The sequence below is a fragment of the Saimiri boliviensis genome, chromosome 13, assembly GCF_048565385.1.
Source record: "Saimiri boliviensis isolate mSaiBol1 chromosome 13, mSaiBol1.pri, whole genome shotgun sequence".
Taxonomy (NCBI): Eukaryota; Metazoa; Chordata; class Mammalia; order Primates; family Cebidae; genus Saimiri; species Saimiri boliviensis.
This window is the reverse complement of record NC_133461.1, coordinates 19,737,081-19,759,535: the sequence shown is the minus strand read 5'-3', so window position 1 is coordinate 19,759,535 and position 22,455 is coordinate 19,737,081. Positions and strand designations below refer to the sequence as shown.

Genomic DNA, 22,455 nt, shown 5'->3' with positions numbered 1-22,455 from the left:
TTGGCACAGTGGATGGCAGCATTCCCAGAAGTCATTTTTACATTTTACAACAGGATGGCAGAAAAGACCATGAACCACATAAATATATGCACTAAACCCAAACTAAATGTATCTGCAACTTGTTTCCTCCTTAGCTGGATCTTCAAAATTCTCCTTGTCCCTCCAATAGGAGGGGAAGTGTAATGGAGGTGAAGTTGGAATACAAAGAAACAGAACTCTTAACCAATAGCAATCCCAATACCTTGCCTTGGAAAATTTTACACAATTCTATGGCCAAGTTTCTCCCACACCCTGGAAAACACTTGCAAGTGAAGGGTTCCAAAATTTACCTTTCATCAGCTTCATGGTAAGTCAGCTTCTGGTATATGTTAAATTGCAACCTGATCCTTTCCCTCAGACATCCCCATTACTTATCTGCTTTTCTTGTTGCCCTAGTACCACCATCTTTAAGGTACTGTATAAATTATCTATTATGTCTTCCTTTGGTAGAAGATAAGCTTCATGAGGGCAAGAATCTTTGCTTGTTTTGTTCACTGATGTTTCTCAAGTTCCTAGAACAAGGCCAGGTACATGGTAGGTGCTCCATAAAGATTTGTGGATAAAGAAGTACAATAAATAATGCATAAATGGGTGACTGAACGAACCGAAGGTAATCTAGGATCAGAACTGTGATGATCTAGGACTTCAAAATTTAAAACTTTTGAGTTCTATTCCAGACTCATTTCCACTTAACCTTGGCCATGTCAATGAACCTTTCTGGGCCTCTGGTTTCTCGTGTATGAAATTAGGTGATTATTTATTCACTTAATTAATATCCATTGCAAACCAACTATGATCAAGGCATTCAAAGACTTCCTTACATTCAAGTGGTACCACTCAAAGCGCGGAATTCAGCGGCGTCATAACTCCCGCCTCTTCCAAGCCCCGCCCACCGCACGTCCATCTTTAGGCCCCGCCCCGATTCGGCTCAGCCCGCCCCCAGCGTAGAGGCACCACGTTTCCTCCCGCAGTCATCCAATAGCCGAGATACACGGCTAGGTGATTTGCGAGTTGGAGTTAGGTGTCCTCTTGGCGCCTGACCAGAGTCGGGAAATTCAGTTCCTCTTGAGTAGTCCCTTCCCCAAGTTGCCCCCGAGGTATGCGGGACAACGCGCTGCTCCACGTTCCCTCCCAAGGGTCAGACAAGTCTCTGGAGCCCAGTAGCTGCCCTCCCTAGGAGCCCCAGGTCTTTACTGGCCGAGGCGCCTGCCCCGCGGCATTCTGGGAGTTGTTGTTTTCTTCCTTCAGGTTCCTTTCTGGCCAGCCAGTGCCCGAGACTAGCGAGACTACGATTCCCAGATGCCCAAGCAAGTCGCCAGTCACGTGGCTGCAAGGACGCGAGGCTGGTGGGCGGGGGGCCGGCAGGTGCTCCGCGGCAGTCTGTGACACCGAGCCGGCGGGCCGCTCGGTCCCCGGAGACCCCGCCATGGTACGCGCGGGCGCCGTGGGGGCGCATCTCCCCACGTCCGGCTTGGACATCTTCGGGGACTTGAGGAAGATGAACAAACGCCAGGTGACAGAGGCGGGTGGTAGGCGCGCCCCAAGCCAGGACGGGCTGTGCTTGCCGGGAGTCGGGGTTTCCCGGGCAGGGCTCCGGCAAGGGCAGCTCCCGGTGACTGGGCCTGGCGGCCACCCGAAGCTCCGTCACTGGGCTGTCAGGCCTGGGTTCACATCCTCCGAGACCCACGTGTGGGCACGGGTGTGCACTTCCTCGCCCTGACGAGAGCACAGTTAGGGGAGGGTGCGGGAAAGGGGAGAATAGAAACCCCGTGCCATGGATGTCAGCTGTGGTTGAGAAAGCCACAACCACGCTGTGGGAGCGATGACTCGGTGCGCGACCGCTGTCCTCGCGTATGTGAGGGGCCACCCGGTGAAGAGGGAACCGATTTCTCTGTGGGGCTTCAGAGGCCTGACTGCCCGCAGGTGGAAGTGGCAGAAAGGCGGGCGAGAGGGGAGAACTTTCCTACAATGGGAGCTGTCCAGCGATGCCTCCCAAAGCAGTTTCCTCCCAGCCTGGACAGTTGTTTTTCCCCTGACCATGGGTCGGAACTAAATAACGTTCCTTGTGCCTAGACAGCTCACAAGCAGTGTGCAATCATTGTGGACTGAACCAGTGTTCCCAGTGGGATTCCAGAAGACTTCTCTAACTTCTTTCTGAGATTCTATCATTCTGGCCGCATTATGAATATAGAGGGCAGTGTAGGGTCTTTGGGCAGCTGGGGTGGTTGAATTCTCTCTGCTTTGTGAGAGGACTTCAAAGGAAAACGTTCCTCTTCCTCTCTCCTTAGCCACTTATTGGCCATCATCACTGTCTTTGGGTCTTTATCTCTTCACTATAAGGTAAGCGTGAGTAGGGATTGGAAAGGAAGCCCTCTCAGTCGGGGAATACACGATTATGTGAGCTTCTAGGTAGAGAATTTGGGGGATCTGGGGGCCTAAATATCATGGTGGATACGAATGCCACTATTACTACTGATAAATTGTGCTAAGAAAAATGGGACCTCCCAACCAGGGAGTTTTGATTGTCTTTGAAAAATGTCATTAATCCTGATTATTTTGATGGCATCCAGTTTCATTTGCTCCATTATGTTGAGATGTGGATTGGTGCTCATGGCAGGACACGACTTACTCCTTTAGGCATATGTGTTTTTTTCCCTCTCTCTCACTCTCCTCCCCCTCCCCCAAGTAGAATTTCAGACCAGAGCAGTGGTGTGGGAAAGTTTGATAATTTCTATTTCCCCAACCGTGTTTAGGATGTGGTAGTGTCTAGGTGTGCAAAGCTGATGAACTCCTGTTTCTGGAAGATGAGTTGTAGTAGAGATTATCACCAGCTTAAAAAAGTAACTGCTAATGTCCTGAGCATTGATGCTGTTCACAAGAATATCCTCCTAGAGGTAGAGCTTTGTTTAAAAATCTAGACTTAATGGCTGGATTTTTAAAATGTCTCCAAAATTGGTACTGATTACGGATGATTATAATTGCCGACTGTCAGAAAAGGCCTTCTAATGAGTGTATTGATTCCTAAACCAGTTTGCCCTTTGAAAGATCAGTGTGTTTTTGCTCTCAGTGTTAAGGCCTGCTGGTAGCTGCCTGTGTTGCCTGTTTTGCTAATCTTCGAATTAAAATTCAGCAAGCTCAAAGCCACTCCTTCTTGGTACTTTTGAAAAAGCTTTGTTCTTTTGCTTTTTTTCTGTCTCTCTTCTTCCATCCAAAATAGCATCTGATAACACCTTGTCAGGCCTGCAGGCTCCACCAGTCTTGAAAGCAGGACTTCCTTTCTCTGCTGCCCCTGCTTATTATTAATTAAGGCAGGACCCACATGCAAGACAAGGGCCCTTTGTTTCTGCAGTGAGGGAGAGAGGAAGAAATACAGCTACTGGCATTGCTGCTGCTCTGTCAGCCGAAATATTTGGTCTGAGATGTTTGCTTAAAACTCTTAGACAGTGGCTGTTTCGCCTTTGGTTGACAATGACTGAGTGTGGACTCATTTCTACACTCTGTTGTGACCACCAAATGCTGAGCATACAAAGTTGGTAGGCAAAACTGAACCACAAAAGCACCCATGAAACGTGGTGGTTGGTTTTTTTGTAGACCCCAGTCAGCCTGTCAGGAGTTCAATCAAAATTACTTTTCTGGATTCCAGGATTTTAAAGCTAGAATCTGATTAGTAGGTTTCTTAAAGTTAAGGTGTTGTAAGCATGATCTATGGTTTCTTAGTTCGATTTTTAGATTTTTGTGTATTTGGCTGTTTTCCTTAGCAGGTAGATGGCTTGCTCAAAGGAAGTTTTCTTGAGGAATTGATTTTTCTTCCCCTTAATGAAGTCTTCAAGCATAGAAAATAATACTGGCAGATATATTCTTGGTACGAGGTCTTTTTTAGATAAGTGGCAAGATTTTATAATTTGCTTTATCAGGGCGGAGCCAGCTGGTTTGAAAACTTGTCTAAAAATGGCAATCTTTGTTTAAAACCATGGTTTGGGGCTTTCCCAATCAGATCTGTGATTCATAAAGAAATAGTGGTTATTTATCAAGCCCTTTAAGTCAGCCAGAGCAGGTGGGGAGGTTTTTGAATGTGAACAACCTCTGCTTTAGAGTGATGTGACTTGCAAGGCTGATTTGACTTTAGACGCAATATTGGTGGTTGTTGGAAACTCAATATTTATTGAAGGAAGACATGAATTTTTTATCTAACTGCTCACTTGTTTGCATTCTTAAATATTTGCTTTGTGCTCTTTGATTTTTTGTTGCCATTATGGTGAAATGGTGTAAAGACTTAGATTGCTTCATGGCAACTTTCTGGTAAATATTCTTCATCTGATGAGGAATAAAAGACTACACACTGGGTACAGTGTACACTTGCTGCGGTGACAAGTGCACCAAAATCGTAGAAGTCACTGCCAAAGAACTTATCCATTAACCAAAAGAAGGAATGGTTTAACGCAGGCGTCCCCAACCTTTTTACACAGGGGGCCAGTTCACTGTCCCTCAGACCGTTGGAGGGCTGCCACATACTGTGCTCCTCTCACTGACCACCAATGAAAGAGGTGCCTCTTCCTGAAGTGCGGCGGGGGGCCGGATAAATGGCCTCAAGGGGGCTGCATGCGGCCCGAGGGCCGCAGTTTGGGGACGCCTGGTTTAACGTATTACAGCCCAAAACTTTGACAATGTCTGCTTAGCACTCCAGTTTCCTTTTTCACTCTCCTGACAATATAATGATAGTTTCATAATTTGCTATTGACACAGTAGCCAAGTTGCTTTTAAAAATTGTGTGTAGGCTGGGCACAGTGGCTCACGCCTGTAATCCTAGCACTTTGGGAGGCTGAGGTGGGTGGATCATTTGAGATCAGGAGTTTGAAACCAGCCTGGCTAACATGGTGAAACCCTGTCTCTACTAAAAATATAAAAATTAGCCAGGTGTAGTAGCACATGCCTGTTATCTCAGCTACTTGGGGGGCTGTGGCAGGAGAATCGCTTGAGCCTGGGAGGCGGAGGTTGCAGTGAGTTGAGATTGCACCATTGCACACCAGGCTGGGCAACAGAGCAAGACTCTGTCTCAAAAAAAAAAAAAGTGTGTAACTTTAATGGTGAATTATATTTATTTTCCTGTTCTCATTTATTGCACCAAAATACATGAACAATTATCTTAATTAACTTTTTATGTCCTCACTTTCAGTTGTATCCTTCATAATGGCCTCAAATTACCTATTTTCAGTTTTAATATTAGCAAGAGATAGTTTTGAGCTCTGCTTTTCCTACCTTACATCAATCAGAATATGTTTTCAGAACAGAGAATAGTTTAAAGAAGAAAATTCAATGACTCATAATTTCACCATCCTAAAATAGCCTCTCTCAGCATCTTGGGGCATGTCTTTGTGTTTATCATTTGGTGAGATTTTACTGCAGCTTACATTTTTCACTCAACATACTGTAAATGTTTGGTTATGTCATTAAAGTTCCTCTTTTTTTTCTCCCCCAACCCAACCTGCTTTCTCCTCCACTCCTATTAAGTTCTTTATGCATTGTTTTAAATAGTGAAGTAATCTGTCATTTTCTTTTTTTCTTTTTTCTTTTTTTTTTTTTTGAGATGGAGTCTTGCCCTGTCCCCCAGGCTGGAGTACAATGACACTATCTCGGCTCACTGCAACCTCTGCCTCCCAGGTTCAAGCGATTCTTGTGCCTCAGCCTCCTGAGTAGCTGGTACTACAGATGCCCACCACCACACCTGGCTAAGTTTTGTATTTTTAGTAGAGAAGGGGTTTTACCACGTGGGCCAGGCTGGTCTTGGAACTCCTGACCTGAGGTAATCCACCCACCTCGGGCTCCAAAAGTCTTGGGTTACAGGCATGAGCCACTGTGCCCGGCCCCATTTTCTACTCATGATTTCCCTATTGTTGCTTATTTATTTCCTTTCCCACATTATTAGAATTAAGACTGTAATGAATATCTTTGGGCCATAATTCTCAACCTGCCTTTAGTTTAGATTGAATTCCTGGAAGTAGGATTAGTGAGCCAAGAGTAACTTTTTAATACCAATGCCAAATTGCTTTTAGAATAGTTTATCAAATCATATCCCCATCACAGTATATTGTTGCCAGCACTAATTATTAGCATTAACAACAACAACAACAAACGGACTCTTTAAATTTGTTAGGCAAAGGCTAGATGTGGAGTTTACGCCTATTATCCCAGAACTTTGGGAGAATTGCTTGAGGCCAGAAAGTTTAAGACCAGCTTGAGCAATATAGAAAGACCCCATTTCGACCGAAGAAAAAGATTTTAAAACTAACCATGCATGCCAGTGCACACCTGTAGTCCCAGCCACTTGGGAGGCTGAGGTGGGAGGACCCCTTGAGCCCAGAAGTTTGAGGCTGCGTTGAGCTATGACTGCACCACTGCATTCTAGCCTAGGTGACAGAGTGAAAGAAAGAAAAAAAAAGTTGCTAAAAACAAAAAAAGGGGTTGCAAGGAGGGTGGAGGCAGGATTATTGGTTTGAACTTTTTTTTTTTTTTTTGAGACAGAGTTTCACTCTTGTTACCCAGGCTGGAGTGCAATGGCGCGATCTCGGCTCACCGCAACCTCCGCTTCCTGGGTTCAGGCAATTCTCCTGCCTCAGTCTCCTGAGTAGCTGGGATTACAGGCACATGCCACCATGCCCAGCTAATTTTTTGTATTTTTAGTAGAGATGGGGTTTCACCATGTTGACCAGGATGGTCTCGATCTCTCGACCTCGTGATCCACCCGCCTCGGCCTCCCAAAGTGCTGGGATTACAGGCGTGAGCCACTGCGCCCGGCCTGGTTTGAACATTTTTATGTTTATTTGTCACTTGTATTTTCTCTTTGGAAAATTATAATTTTAAGCTTTTACCTTTCTTTGTTGGGATTTTAGTGTTTTTCTTACTGCTGATTTGTTTGTACTCACCATGTATTAAAGATATTTTATTACTATTTATTCTACAAATTGAATACTTACTTTTTGCCAAACCTATATTGAATCTTAAGGATACAGCTATGAGCAAGGCTAAAATGATCCCTACTTTTGTGGAATGTAATATCTAGTGCAAAAGATGCATTAGGTAATTATGTGCCTAATTGTGATGCTGATGAAAGATATAAATATATACAGGATGCAGTGAGAATATATAACAAGAAGACCTAGGCTGGCCAGAGTGGAGGTAGGCAAACTCCACTGCACCAGCCGTTTTTATAAAGTTTTATTGGCACACAGCCCATGCTCATTCTTTTACATACTGTCTATGGCTGCTTTCCTGCTACATTGGCAAGGCTGAGTAGCTTCAATGAGACTATGTGGCCCATAAACATAAAACATTTACTGTCTAGCCCTTTACACAAAATGTTTACTGATTTCTGGTCTAGCAGGTCAGGGCAGGCTTCTGTCGGGCACTGACATTTAAAGGTGAATGTAAAGGTGAGTGTCTGGTAAACTAAGGTGAAGGCCTGGGGCAGAAAGAAGCATGTGAGGTTGAAGCATGGACAGATTGGGGTGAGGCAAGCTTCACCAGCTGAAGCTGGGGCTTGGGGGATATATAAGACAGGGCCTTAGAGGCCAAACTATAGTTTAGTCTTCATCCTCAGAGTAGTGGGATGCAATCAAAGGGCTTTAGGCAGGGCACAGATGTGACCAGGTGACCGGATGTGCATTTGAAACCCAGTACAGTCAAGCACCGTATCATGTTTCCATCAATGATGGACCACATCCATGATGGTGGTCCCATAAAATTATACCATATTTTTACTGTGCCTTTTCTATTTTTAGTGACACAACTACCAGTGTGTTACAGTTGCCTGTAGTGTTCAGTACCATAGCATGCTCTGTAGGTTTCCAGCCTAGGAGCAACAGGCTACATCATATAGCTTCGGGGTGTAGTAAGCAACACTCTCTAGGTTTGTATAAGTACACTCTATGATTCTCAAACAACGACAGAATCACCTAACGCATTTTCGAGAATGTGTCTGTCATTAAGTGACACATGACTGCTCTGAGTGTGGCACAGTGTATGGACTGGAAGCGGTATGCGTGGGCATTAGGAGACCTGCTATGAGGCCCTCACGGCAGCCTGATGGGCCCTGTGGGTGATCGTGAGAGTGGTGGCATGGGAATAGAGGGAACTGCACAAACTCCAGACATGTTTGGAAGCTAGAATGTATAGAATGAACAGGTAGAAGGTGGCTCCAAACAGCAGGGTGGTAATAATGTCATTTACTGAGAGAAAGATCACTAGCACCAAAACCTTTTTGGAGAAGGTAAGTGTAATTTTGACATGTTGAGAATAAGGTCTCTTTAGAGATATCTTAAGTGGAAATGTCAGGTAGGGAGTTGGAAGTCTCAGAATTGGGAGTAGTTAGCATGGTGGGACCAATGCCAGCATTCAGGCAGAGAAGGAGGTCCAGGCAGAGGAGGAGGCTCAGGCAGAGGAGGAGGCGCAGGCAGAGGTGGAACAACGGGCAGGAAGACAAGAAAGTGGTCAGAAGTAGATGGCATGCCATCCTGGAAGGCAGGGGCTGAGGGTTTGAAGCAATGATCATCTGTATTGAGAGCTGCTGGCAGGTCAGGTAAGGTGAGGGCTGACAGTTAGCCTTTGGATTTAGTGAGCATGTGACTGATTACGTAGGTTGAAGACTGAATATAGATGGTGAGGAAGGGGAGCCACTCGGGGTAGACACTGTTTTGAGAAGAGCTGTGAAGGAGAAGGGAGAGTGTAAAAGCTGGAGGAGGGTGTGAGGTGGAGGCAGAGTGAGCGATGGGAAAGTCTTTAGCTGATGGGAGGAGGAGGTGTAGAGCTGTGGTGCAACCTTCACTGCACCTCAGAATCGCCCCACTCCTCTCAGTGATCCAGCTGGTCTGGGATGGACTTTCCAGGGCTTCCCGGATGAGAGCCAATGGTACAGAGCAGTGGTTCTCAAACCGTGGTCCCTACACCAGCAGCTTTCGTGTCACCTGGGAACGTGTCTGAAAAGCAGTTCTCACACACCGCCAACTGACCCTAGTGCATGCTGAGGCTTGCAAGCCACTTCTATAAAGAACCGTCCAGACACTGAGAAGTCAGAGCACGTAGAACCACCTGGCAAGTCTCTATTTGGACTTCCTGAGTGTCTCTCAGCCCCACTTTTCCAGGCCTTGTGTATTTTAAACTATTTAAACTGTGTTTAAAACTGTGTTTTAAGTCGTACTCAGTGCTCAAAAAGAGTTCCTACCACCACATTCCACCTCAGTGAAAATTTAACGTGGATAAAATGATGGTGCCCAGAGCCACGTGATCGAGGTCCTCACTCCAAACGCAATTCAATAGGATGTTCTGGAGAGCTGATGGGAGCTAAGGTGGGCTCTCACCCGTCTAACACCACTGCCTCTAACACATGAAAACTATTTAATAGCAAGGAGATTTTAGAAGTTATCAGTTACTCCAGGATAAGTCAGGGAAAGGAAACAAGATCAGCCAAATACTAGAAGCTGGAAAACAGATGGAAGATGGGAACTGGCATAGCCAGAGAAAGCCAGGATCCGAGCGTCCCTGGGGGAGGCTGTGGCTCTTCAGTTCTGTGAGGCAGAGGGAGTCCTCAGAGACCTGGCCATCAGTGTCCCAGAACTGGAGGCGAAGGAAAGGAAGGACTGAAATAAATTTGATGGGGAGAAAAGCAGAGAGGCAGTGAGATCCCTCGCTCTCCTGTGTCTTCCACTCAGAGGCCTCACCCTCCTCAGCAGAGGAGGTGAATTCATTCGCTGGAGAGGGGAGCAGAGATCTCTGGAGGAAGGACTGCCCGGCCTGGTGGGGTATGTGGCTCCTGCCCTGTAAGTGACTGCGCACGCTGCATGCTGAGAGTAGAAAAACAGAAATGAGGGGTGGAGAAACTGACAGAATACAGGTTCTCAGGTATAGGCGAACACAGAAGCCAGGAGAATAGGCACCTGAGGCCCGGTGGACATGGGTCACTGAACCAGAGATGTGGGGATACAGCCGTTTCGGTTCCAGGGTGTGTTGCTGAGAGCTTACATCAGAATAGTCCCAGAGGAGGGAACGGCGCTGGAGATGTGGATGGGGGTCCAGGAATTGAGACAGCACAGTGTTGATGGACCACCCGCCTGGCTCTGCAGATCACCTCAACAACTGCAGGGTTGTGAAGAAGACTGAGGCAGGCACCACAGTAAGGAGCCTCCCTGAGGCGTGCTGGCGCTGCCACGAGGGCTTTGATTTTGAACGGCACTAGCCACAGCAGCGTTAGTCCCTGCAGCGCCTGGAAGAAAGGCGGACGTTTGGGCTGATAAGTCAGCTCCAGCCCGACAGGGTGTTGGCACATGGGCACGTGTTATTTACTCCTTTGGCCACCAGGAGTTGGCAGGTGCAGCAGGCAGCTGTCAGCAAGGAAGAGCCTGTGTGTCAGCTCGTGCCATGCTGCAGGGAGCAAGGCAAGCCCCATGGGTCTAAACATAGTGGTTTGAGGTGGAGCGGGTGGGCCGCCTTCTCAGAGCTAATGTGATTATGCATCACCTCTTGTGACCCTCCCACCTGCACTCTTAGCCAAATATTTGTTATTTACCTTTTAAAACATTTATGAAAGATCTAAACATCCAGGTGTTTAGAGTTTCTGTTCACTGGTTTTAAAATGTCATTTTCAGATGCAGGATGGCCTCATTGCCAAGAACTACAAGACTCTGAAGCTTCCATTTAAGGCTGCAGGGTAGTTCTAGGTGAATGCACAGTGTGTGGATCTGGGTTAGACCTGTCTCACTCTGCTGCGCTGTGTCTGGGACTAGTCTTCATAGGGAGGCTCTCGTGGCAGGCCTTGAGTAGCGGAACTTTCTAGGGTATAAGGTGCTGGGAAATCCCAAAGGGGTGATGCGGGCCTCCTCCAGGCTTTAACGAGGCAAGCCCCACAGATTGTTCTTTTCTTCCTCCCCTGTCTCTCACTTAAGGAGAGATGATCTTTGCAAGGCTCTTTCCAGGGACAAAAGTTGAAATACTGTGGAATTTTGTACCCTGTATGTGTTCATTTCCTGTCCTAAAATCGTGTCTTTGAAAAAGTCTGATAAGTGCATCTCCAGCTGCAGGTTGGTGGATCTCCTGCTATCGGTTTTCATTGCGGTTTCCTCTTTTTCATTCCAGCTCTATTACCAGGTTTTAAACTTTGCCATGATCGTGTCTTCTGCACTCATGATATGGAAAGGCTTGATCGTGCTCACGGGCAGCGAGAGCCCCATCGTGGTGGTGCTGAGGTAGGTCCCGCAGGCTGGCCTCCAGCCTCCATCACAAGGTCCCCTGGACCTGAGGAGTAGGGCAGCCTTAATTAAATTTAGCATGACAGCTAAAATTCAAGATTTTACTGGGATACATGCCGATATTCCCTCAGGGTGGCTGGCAAAATATGGAAAATATTTAGGGAAAGTTACAGATTGTAACCTCAAACGTTTTAGAAGGCTGAAAGGTTTTATTGAGGCAGGTTGAAAGCAGCCGCCTCGTTAACCTTAGCATCAGAAAGAGAGAGAGACTGATGATACATTATTAGTCCTTATTGATATCTATTTTGAGAATGTCTCGTTTTTTTTTCTGGCTTTGGAAAAATCTTATCTTTATTAAGAGACATTTTAGAGCTTTTAACCACGTTGATGCCCATGCGCCTAATCCATTTCAAATGACAATTTAATAATATGGTATAAATGCATTATTTGTATACAATTTGATTTTTAAACAGAATTAAAAGTGTTAGTTCATTTTCTTTGTACCCACTAGGCAGGGAGTGTGTCTCCCCAGAGCACAGCATGTGGCTAGTATTTTTTTCATTTCTTCAATAATACTGGTGTATTGGTGGCTACTGTCTTCTTGAGACTGTGATGCTTATAAAGTGGAGCATGTTTATTTTAGAAAAGTTAACACTAGAGTTAACTTCACACAGCCATAAAGCCGTCTAAGGAGAAAAACTTCACATCAATCTGAAATCAAATGGCTGTGTTTGGGAACTAGTAGGTGCTTCAAGATGCTCTCTGTCTGCTGTATGTTAGGTCATCAAATCTGACTGTTGTTTTCAAGGTGGCATGGTGTGCAGTGGCAGTAACTTGGGCAGAGTCACAGCCTACCAGTCAGGAGCCGAGGCCAGAACACAGGGCTCTTAGCTCCCAAACCAGTGGTGCCCTTTCCCTCCGCTGGGCCTTGCCACCACCTCGAGGGGCCACAGCCACGATCCACGCTTCACCAGGCTGCTCTCACATGGTTGGTCAAGGGGCACACTTCCAGAGATAGGATTTAGAAGCTGGAGGCCAGCAGAGCTGTGGGACCTCTGACTCACTCATATTCACGCTGTGCTTTGGGGACACCCCTGGGGTCTGGGTGGGTAGATTAGGAGAAGGGACCCACACTCATGGATTTGGGAAGCCTTAGCCTTGCCTCACATATAACAGCTCCCCTTTTATGTGTTTTATGTGGTTATACTTCCTGGTAAGATTTCATTTGAAGGAAGGATTTTAAGGCTTTTTAACATTTATTTATTTATTTATTTATTTTAAGAGGAAGGAATTTAAAACCTCAAATTTAGATGGACCCTCTCCCTTAACAGATAAGGAACCTGAGGCCCAATGAGGCCAAGCCTCAAGCACCTCCCGGGAACTTTTGGCAGAGCCAACACTAGATCTCAGATTTTCTGGCCCTCCTCAAATCTCATAGACACACTTGCACACAGAAGGTAGTGTGAAATTGCTGCACTTAGGGACTTTTTTTTTTTAAAGCATCCTTTGTAATATTAAAGCAATTTGGTTTGTCAACATAAACCAATGACATCCCTAAGGGATGTGTAGTTTTGAGGAATCTGGCCCATGAGGAAAGCAAGTAGACATTGATATTCATGAAACATTGAAAAGAACTGCTCTCCTGATGGGACATAATAATGACCCTTGATGTCAACTTCAGGACACCCTGGCCTCTGCAGTCTGTGCAGGGATCTTTTCCTAGCGGCAGTTCGCTTAACTGTTACTTTTCTATCAACATCTTCCCACTGTATCTTCAGGAATTTTGTTGAAGGAGTAAAGATGAGGCCACAGATGAAGCAATTATCTTAAACATTTCGGCATCTTTTTTCCCTGAAACAATTATGTTTTATTTTCAGAAGAGGACAAAACAGAATTTCACATTGAGGGACAGGAAAAACTCACATTTGTTTTGACTTTGATGGTTTCTCTTTCTTTCCCTCAAGTCAGTTGTATTTCTAGCCCTTTTCCCTGTCATTCAGATTGGCTGGTTTTGAATGCTGCATCCATTATCATACTTAGTGGCACTGGTTTCACTTAAACATAAACCTGTTAGCAGATACTTAGTGACAGGCTGCATTTCTCCTTGCCATCTTCTGCACCTGCTGAGATGTTCAAGGTGGGCCGGACTGGAGGGGAGGGAGGGCCAGCTTCCTGAGCCCCTGTGGAGAGCGAACAGTTTCCTTTGTTTCTGCTAGAGCTCCACAGGGCTTCAGTGGTTCTTTCTCCACGTTTCTTCCTGCCCAGCAGCCAGTACTCATCCTTGGTTGCACAGACCCGGTCAAGCTGTATCTTTAGATCTGATTTTCTCAAGTATTAAAACAGCATGAGCACATATATATGCTGAATATTTTAAACTTCAGCTTCTAGCATATTGCAGTTTACCTTGAATCCACCAAAGATTTTGGCACAGGTTTACACGGGTGTCATGTGGAATTATTTATTGACTTCCACAATAACTTAGTCAGTGTTGGTTAGAATTGGGCTTTTGTAGAGTGTGGTTGAAAGGACGCTGCTGCAGGAGGCAACAGACATGGCTTCTGGTTTTGTCCCAGCCCTCAGCTTCGCATTAGCGTGGTTCTGCTCCCAGGTTCATTCATTTGTTCCTCATTTTGTAATCAAGTAAGTATTGCGGTATCCTAAGTGCTGGGATCTTCCATGAAATGAAAGGATTGCCCTAGACGATGAACTAGCTGTAAATCCGCAGTTCTGGAGGAAAATACTACTATATTTGTAGATGCAGGACTTCTTTTAAAGCCAAAATTGGGTGCTTTTACTTCGAAGTCGACATGAATCCTGGTTTCTTTTCTACCTGATAAAAACTGCAGAGGGTCCTGCCAGTGCCCATGACATGTTAAATCTCAGTAGAAGTCATTTCCTTTCACACACGTTACCACCTTGAGCAGTAAGAAGGAAACCACAGTGGCTTGTTTCATAGCTCCTGAGACCTCCTTAACTATTGAGTTTCACCTCTGACATGTTTATTCTTACCACCTTCTGGACACAGGGTAATGCTGATACCGACTTTGTGCTTCTTTCTAGTGGCAGTATGGAACCGGCCTTTCACAGAGGAGACCTTCTGTTCCTCACAAATTTCCGGGAAGACCCAATCAGAGCTGGTGAAATAGTTGTTTTTAAAGTTGAAGGCCGAGACATTCCAATAGTTCACAGAGTAATCAAAGTTCATGAAAAGTAAAGAGGCTTTACTTCTTTTGGTTTTGTTTTGTAAATTTTTGGTAGATTCATGGCCAATTAGAAACTCTCATAAAAGCACTGGATTATGTTCTGAGTTCTGCCATTGATTGACTCATTAGGTGACTTTGGACCAGCTGCTTAACTCTTTCTGTAGGATGGGAGTTGTCATAGTTAAACCATAGTAACTCACAGAGTGATGATGAGAATTAAATGAGCTAATGTTTACTAAAGCAATTAGGAAACTTAAATTGCTGCACAAATTTAAGGTGTGATATATTATGACATGTTAGTTATTTGAAGGAGCGCAAAGAAAATCAAATCACATTGCAACAGAGGATGGTTTTGATATGAAAATTATTTTCTGAAATGCAAAAAAAAAAAAACCCTAGTGGTTTTTCTATGTCACTTGGGCCAAAATGGCATTCTCAGCAGTCACATTAGTCCTGGATGGATAAAAATTCCTTTTCCCAACTCATCTCATGATTTGGTCATTGCATATTCTGCACTAATTTTCCACCTCCCCGTCCTCCACTCCCCAAACAGCCTTGCTGTTAATAACAGCCATGACTTACTTCTTAAGACCCTTTCCTGGAACCAGAAAGGTTTACTTCATGCTCAAATATATAAAGTTCCCATGAGAGAGTACTTGGCATGATTAGTAAAAATGTTACATTTCACATACTTGGTTATTCAGTTACCTTTATGCAGCTTAGTATAGATGTTTATCTGTATGAGTTATAGAAGTAAATTCAGGTATGCATATGTGTATTTTTAAATGATGGAGCATTTCTCACTGTGTATGTGTGTGTGTGTTTGAGTTAGAGAGGGAGAAAGACAGGTAACTATTTGTACATATCTGGTATTAGATTCCCATTCCATTCACTGCTTCTGTTTTTGAGATGGAGTCTTGCTCTGTCACCTAGACTGGGGTGCAATGGCTTGATCTACCCTCATTGCAACTTCTGCCTCCCGGATTCAAATGATTCTCCTCCTACCTCAGCCTCCCAAGTAACTGGGACTACAAGCATGCGCCACCATCCCTGGCTAATTTTTTTTTTTTTTTTGAGACAGAGCCTCACTCTTGTCTCCCAGGCTGGAGTGCATTGGCACGATCTCAGCTCACTGCAACCTCTGCCTCCTGGATTCAAGCAGTTCTCCTGCATCAGCTTCCCAAGTAGCTGGAATTACAGGCATGCGCCGCTACACCTGACTAATTTTTGTATTTTTAGTAGAGGTAGGGTTTCACCATGTTGGCCATGCTGGTCTTGAACTCCTGACCTCAGGTGATCGCCTACCTTTGCCTCCCAAAGTGCTGGGATTACAGGCATGAACTACTGTGCCCACCCATTTACTGCTTCTATACGGTATACCCTACAGATAATGATAAAGTGTTGATTTCACACTGCTCTAAACATGAGAATAATCCAGTTTCAAACTGTGCTGATACACTGGTCCTTTACTAGTAGTTACTTGATTGCCTACTTGTTAGATTCCTGAGGAAGAAGCATGCTCAGTCATGATGTGACAGTTCTCGCACTGACTTACAATTAATTTCTAAAGATGATCAATTGTTCCAAGTTGAGGAAATGATGATTATTTGCTCTAATTTTCATAAATTATGATAGACTGTCAGCATTTTCATCTTCTTGATTTACTTTTTAACCATGGTTGCAAATCAGCTTGCTCTTCTTGATATGGTTTCAGATCTTTGGGGGCTTCTGGCATTTTATCTCATTACAATAGTGCATTCCTTTTTCGTTTGTCCTATTGAAAGAAGACCCTCTGTACAGCTCCATTATGCTACAGTATTATGTGTCTAGAGACAAGGCTATCTGAGCATCCGTTTAGAATGCTTAAAATGAATCCCACATTTCTCTCTAACACACTGGTTTTATGCCATTTGTGATTCGTGTTTCTTTACAAATTAGACTTTATACCACTGTGGTCAGTGGTGAAGGAAATAATGCAGTAACAAATTCTTCATTTGGCAAGGAAAAGTAAATCTAAGGACAGCTTAGAGCACACTTGCATTTAAATTACCTTGTGCTCAAGTCTGTTTGATCTAGGATCAAGTTTATATCTAGAGTGAAGAGGAATATAATCCATGTTAACAAATTGGTCCATGAGGCCAAGTGCAGTGGCTTATGCCTGTAATCCCAGCATTTTGGGAGGCCGAGGCAGGTGAATCACTTGAGGTCAGGAGTTCTAGACCAGCCTGGCCAACACAGCAAACGCCATCACTACTAAAAATACAAAAATTACCTGCATGTAGTGGTGCATGCCTGTAATTCCAGCTACTCAGAGGCTGAGGCGGGAGAATTGCTTGAACATGGGAGGCAGAGGTTGCAGTGAGCTGAGATCATGTCATTGTACTCCAGCTTGGGAGTTTGAGACTCCATCTCAACCAACCAACCAACCAACCAGCCAACCAACCAAAAAACCAAATTGTTTTATGAGCTCCAGGGGCTGAAGACAGTTTAAGTACAACACAGGTTGTTAAACCAGCTTCATGTCCTGACTTCTGACCTATGCTGACTTGAGGTGAATGACTGAAGTGGGCCTGGAAAAGCGCCTTGTCAGCAGCCTTTTGGTGTATTATGAATCTGGACTTGAAAGAATTGCACAGTGGTGATTCACATGATTTTGCCCACTACTGAATGACACGAACACACTTGTTTTCGATTTAAAAATGTTAGGTACTAGTTTATTCTTCATTCCCAGAAGCCATGTGGTGAGAAGGGATTCTTCATTCTGTGCTGGGCTAGAAGCAAGTCATTGCCCTTGTGCTTGGTCATGCTTTTTGTTGTCAGGGTTACTTGAGTGTTTTGGAATGTGAGTCTACAAAATTGTTACGAGATCTGTGCGTCAGTTGAACGGCTGTCTGTAAGCAGTCGTCTTAGGCTACAGGAAGGTCAAGTTGTCTTTGACTGCTTTTCTGAATGCTCCTGTCTAACAGTAAAGTCTTGGGTAAACTAATATTTTTCTAAATGATGCTGTGCTGAAAATAATTTTTGAGAAGACATTATTTTGCTTTCCAGAGATAATGGAGACATCAAATTTCTGACTAAAGGAGATAATAATGAAGTTGACGATAGAGGCTTGTACAAAGAAGGCCAGAACTGGCTGGAAAAGAAGGACGTGGTGGGAAGAGCAAGAGGGTGAGGATTCACCTTTATGCTATATGACGTTTCCAAAAAACATTTAGAAATGAAGAAACTAAACGGATAGGCTAATAGAGTTGTTAATTACAAATATGACATATTAGGAGAGTTCTAAGCAGTTCTAGTTTATTCTGTAAAGATTAAATACAACTTAGAATTTCCTAAAGACCTAAAATCTAAAACTGAACCCAAGTATATTATCTATATGATGGGTTCAAATCTGCTTAAAAATAAATCCAGCCAGGCACAGTGGCTCACACTTGTAATCGTAGCACCTTTGGGAAGCCAAGGCAGGAGGATCACTTGAGCCTAGGAGTTCAAGACCAGCCTGAGTAACATAGGGAGACGCCCCCATCTCTCTTAATAAAAATTAAAGTTTGGGGCTGGGTTCATTGGCTGATGCCTGTAATTCCAGCACTTTGGGAAGCCAAGGCAGGCAGACCACGAGGTCAAGAGATGGAGACCATCCTGGCCAACATGGTGAAACCCCATCTCTACTAAAAATACAAACAAATTAGCTGGCCGTGGTGGCGCACGCCTGTAATCTCAGCTACTCCAGAGGCTGAGGCAGGAGAATTGCTTGAACCCGGGAGGTGGAGATTGCAGTGAGCCGAGATCACGCCACTGCACTACAGCCTGGGTGACAGTGTGAGACTCTGTCCCCACAAAAAGAAACTATCTTTAATTAGCTTTGAGGTATAGACCTACTAGATTGTTAGTATTCAGGTTTCTTGTGTAGGTTTCAAATTGTTATGGAAATATATCACTACTTAAAATATGTGCTGTTTACCTCTTAAAAACAAAGCCTTGACTGGGCACGGTGGCTCATGCCCGTAATCCTAGTACTTTGGGAGGTCAAGTTGGGCAGATCACGAGGTCAGGAGATCGAGACCATCCTGGCCAACATGGTCTTTATTAAAAATACAAAAATTAGCTAGGCATGGTGACGCGTGCCTGTAGTTCCCACTATTCAGGAGGCTGAGGCAGGAGAATCACACCACTGCACTCCAGCCTGGGCAATGGTGCGAGAGACTCTGTTGAAAAAAAATTGTTTTTTGTTCTAAAAAACGAATAAAAATAAATCCTCACTGAGAGATTAGTTGTTTGTGGATTTTAAATAACCATTACAAGAAAGTCTCCCAGAGATAACCATTGTTTAACATTTTAGGGAATACTGCAGATACTCTCAGGGCTGGTATAGATGTACGTTATGCATATATATAATTTGACTTAAAGTTTGATTGTTTTTCATCCAACAGGAAGTTGGAAATAGCTTTTCGTGTCAAATCTACATCTGTATCTTTTTATGTGGCTACAAGCTGTTTTATTGCAAATCATAATTTATTTAACCAATCCCCTTTTGGTGGACATATAGATTATTTTCGGGTTTTCAGAACTAAGAACATTTCTGTGATACATCTCTTAGTATTCATCTTTGTATAGTTGTCTGGCAGAGAGTTCTGCTTCTGATTGACATAGCAGAGAATATATCCTTATTAAAAACTAAAAAAGGGAGTTCTTCCCCTCTCTTGGCAACCCTTTTTATGTTTAACAATCGTTAGAAATGTTTTTTTGTGTTACCTAAATCTCACCAGCTTCTTTCTTAAGGCTGGAGAGACTGGCTACCATTTTGTAAGATTTAGCATTATTAATCAGATCGTAGCTTTAAGGCTTCTTCCTACTCCTTTAATCATTTTTCTTTGTTGCATTTTCACTTGAATATCTCCAGGGGCCAGGAGGGCTTCCAGCTAGTCCATCCTGTCTTTCCAGATGCTCTGGTGAAAGGTTTTGGATGAGAGAGAGGCTGGAGCTACCGATTTATGAAAGACTAGAGGGTACTATGGGTGTGCTGCCCTGTTCCCCATTAGCAGAGATGATTGAGGCTGGGTCAATCTGATTACATATTTCTGTTAAATTTTGTCAGCATAATCATTGGCTGGTTTATGCACTGAACCTCCACTCTCTGGGATCATAATCATATTTGAGTATAAGTTATGGTATTCACATTTGTATTTGCTACCCCATACACTTATTTATTATACTTTAAAAGCACTGGGAAATGAAAATAGTTATTTGCATTACAAACTCATTATCCATGTGTTTTGAAAGCTTTATCTAACAGCAGTTTTTATATAGGCTACCTAAATCTAAGCAAGAACTAGATTTGTGAAAGTTGCCTATTCTTTTTGTACAAGTGGCTCAACTATTTTAATTGTAGCAAGTGAAGACAAGCGCATCCTATTTCAACCCAAGTGCCTGCTTAAAAAACTTGTCCTGGCTGCCAGTGCTGATGCTCCTTACTAATAAAGCTGTTTGAGACAGGGCTGAATCCATCCTTACAGCCCTGGTCAGAGGCACTTCCATGTATGATTCATTTCCTAAGACTGATTTATATAGTGTTTTCAGATGTTGCCATCATCACTTTATAAACAATTGTTATATTTCTTGCTTTTTATCCCACAATTTAGGTTTTTACCATATGTTGGTATGGTCACCATAATAATGAATGACTATCCAAAATTCAAGGTAGGAATTTATGTGTGTCTATGTTTATTTACTTAGTTAAATATTAGCGCTTTTAGTTGTACAGCTGTAAAGAGGCAGTCTTCTTAAAACATGTTGCCATTAATTTGCCTGCAGAATATCTGTAGTTAACTACAAATTAATGTAGTCATTTAAAGTGGCAACACTTAAATTATTTAAAATAGCTCTTAGCCCTTGTGTGTTCAGTGTTCTAAAATGCATTTATCTAAATATTGCTTTTTATTATGGAAAATTTCATATGTACACAAAAGTAGTGCCATAAACCACTAATGCTTACCTCTCAACTTCAACAAAAATGGTATCTATCTATCTATCTCTCAATCTGTTTTTTTTTTTTTTTTTTCTGAGACAGAGTCTCGCTTTGTCACTCAGGCTGGAGTGCAGTGGCACAATCTTGGCTCACCACAACCTTCGTCTCCTGGGTTCAAGTGATTCTCCTGCCTCAGCCTCCTGAGTAACTAGAATTACAGGCATCCGCCACCACACCCAGCTGATTTTTGTATTTTTAGTAGAGACAGGGTTTTGCCATGTTGGCCAGGCTGGTCTTGAACTCCTGACCTCAGGTGATCCACCTGCCTTAGCCTCCCAGAGTGCTGGGATTATAGGCATGTATCTATCTATCTATCTATATTTTTAAAATCACTTGAAAAACAGTGGGAAACCTACACAGGAGTAAGCACTGCCTTTGCTGTGTGTGTTTGCTGCCTGATCTTTAGTCCTTCAGTATATTTTTGGGTTTTTGACTATAATGTGGCATTGAACAGCTCATTTAGAGAACAAGGCATGGGAGGAGGAGGTCATCTTTTGATTCTGTCCTCAGCCCAGTATTTAACAGACTTCATCTGAATACGTATACAGACCAAATTTATTTGTAGACCTCACAGTGATTTTCCATTGTGCTTTCTTTACAGTATGCTCTTTTGGCTGTAATGGGTGCATATGTGTTACTAAAACGTGAATCCTAAAATGAGAAACAGTTCCTGGGACAGATTGAAATGAATTCTGTTGAAAAAGAGAAAAACTAATATATGTGAGATGTTCCATTTTCTGTATAAAAGGGAACAGTGTGGAGATGTTTTTGTCTCGTCCAAATAAAAGACTCATCAGTAAAGATGGCTTTCTTTTGTGGACTCTGATTTGAATCTGCTCAATCTCTCTCCAATTGTATGAGACTCTACACTGAGTATGAGGGTCTGCACCACTTCAAGAATCAGGCTGGCTGTTTTTGGCTGTTTAGGGCCTGGCCTGCTGGTGAGGCAAGGTATGGCCCACACGTATAGTTGTATGTCTGAATTTCAAAAGTAAAATTCTAATGATGCTTCTGGGGGGCAAAAAAGAGGCCCTTAAAAGGAGATCGTTTCTTGTTAAAGTGTAATTTGATAAACTAAGAAAGCCTAAAACCTTTTAGAAGGAAGGGATGTCATCTGCTTTGTTTTGTGGTATGATGTATCTTGAGATAGTTTGTTAAATTATTTGGAAAGTGTTTAATAAATTATTAAAAACGGTGCATACCCCTTTGAAAAATGGCAGAAACTCTAGAAGGGTGAAAGGTTGAAAACTGCAAACGCTACAAAAGGTCTTTTTCCTCAGTCTTCCCTTTCTACTTCCCAGGGATATCTACCATGAAATTAGATATTTGCATGATATATAGTCCTGCAGAGAAAATAGACCCTCTTTCAAGTATTCATCAAGCACTTGTATCCCAGCCATTGTCTGATGTGCTGGAGGTACAAGGTCCCAGCCCTGATGGAGAGCACACTAGAGTAGGAAGACCAGGTAACACAAGAGTCTGTGGTTTCAGGTACTGGTCATTGCTGTGAAGAAGGATAAAGCACGTGGAGCAGATAGAGGGTGACAGAGGACACTGCTTTTCAGATGGAAGTCAGGGGAGACCTGTCTAAGGAGGTGACATTAAGCAGAGTTCAAAGAAAGAAACATGTAAATCCTGGGAAGGACACTGTAGCCAAGTGGGCACGGCAAGTGCAGAGGCCCAGAGGAGGGAGCGGGTGGGGAAGAGGGTTCTCATCACACTTTGAGGAGGACACAGCCAGCTGTCTCGTTCACTGCTGACGCAGACCCAGAGCATTGGGGTGAGCCTGACTTTCCGCACTCCTAACATGCTCCCTGGGAGCGCTCATGCTGCTGGTGCCCAGACCACACTTTGCATAGTGAAATGTTAGAGGAATCAAAAGGAGCCCAGTGACTTTTTTAAACGCACTCTTCCGTTTCCCTTTTCACCAAACACAATTTTGTTGACGTCCTTT

The 22,455-nt window shown here is 43.7% G+C and overlaps 1 protein-coding gene across 2 annotated transcripts; it reads left to right on the top strand.

The window, feature by feature from the left end:
- Positions 1 to 1,361: 1,361 nt before the first annotated feature.
- Positions 1,362 to 21,302, top strand: SEC11C (SEC11 homolog C, signal peptidase complex subunit). Of its 2 annotated transcripts, XM_003926034.3 has the most exons (6): positions 1,368 to 1,552; positions 11,161 to 11,270; positions 14,334 to 14,483; positions 17,525 to 17,644; positions 20,116 to 20,173; positions 21,103 to 21,302. In XM_003926034.3, exons 1-6 carry the CDS (start codon positions 1,466 to 1,468, stop codon positions 21,154 to 21,156), a joined length of 579 nt encoding a protein of 192 aa, XP_003926083.1. In that variant the 5' UTR covers positions 1,368 to 1,465; the 3' UTR covers positions 21,157 to 21,302. The 2 variants fall into 2 exon arrangements, with proteins under 2 accessions (XP_010335059.1, XP_003926083.1); XM_010336757.2 differs by lacking the exon at positions 14,334 to 14,483 and having other exon boundaries at positions 1,362 to 1,552.
- Positions 21,303 to 22,455: the final 1,153 nt, after the last annotated feature.

Coding starts and splice junctions, on each gene's coding strand:
- SEC11C (XM_003926034.3), top strand. CDS start 1,466: ATGGTACGCGCGGGCGCCGTGGGGGCGCATCTCCCCACGTCCGGCTTG. Junction 1,553..11,160: donor GGAAGATGAACAAACGCCAG/GTGACAGAGGCG, acceptor TTTTCATTCCAG/CTCTATTACCAGGTTTTAAA. Junction 11,271..14,333: donor CCCATCGTGGTGGTGCTGAG/GTAGGTCCCGCA, acceptor GCTTCTTTCTAG/TGGCAGTATGGAACCGGCCT.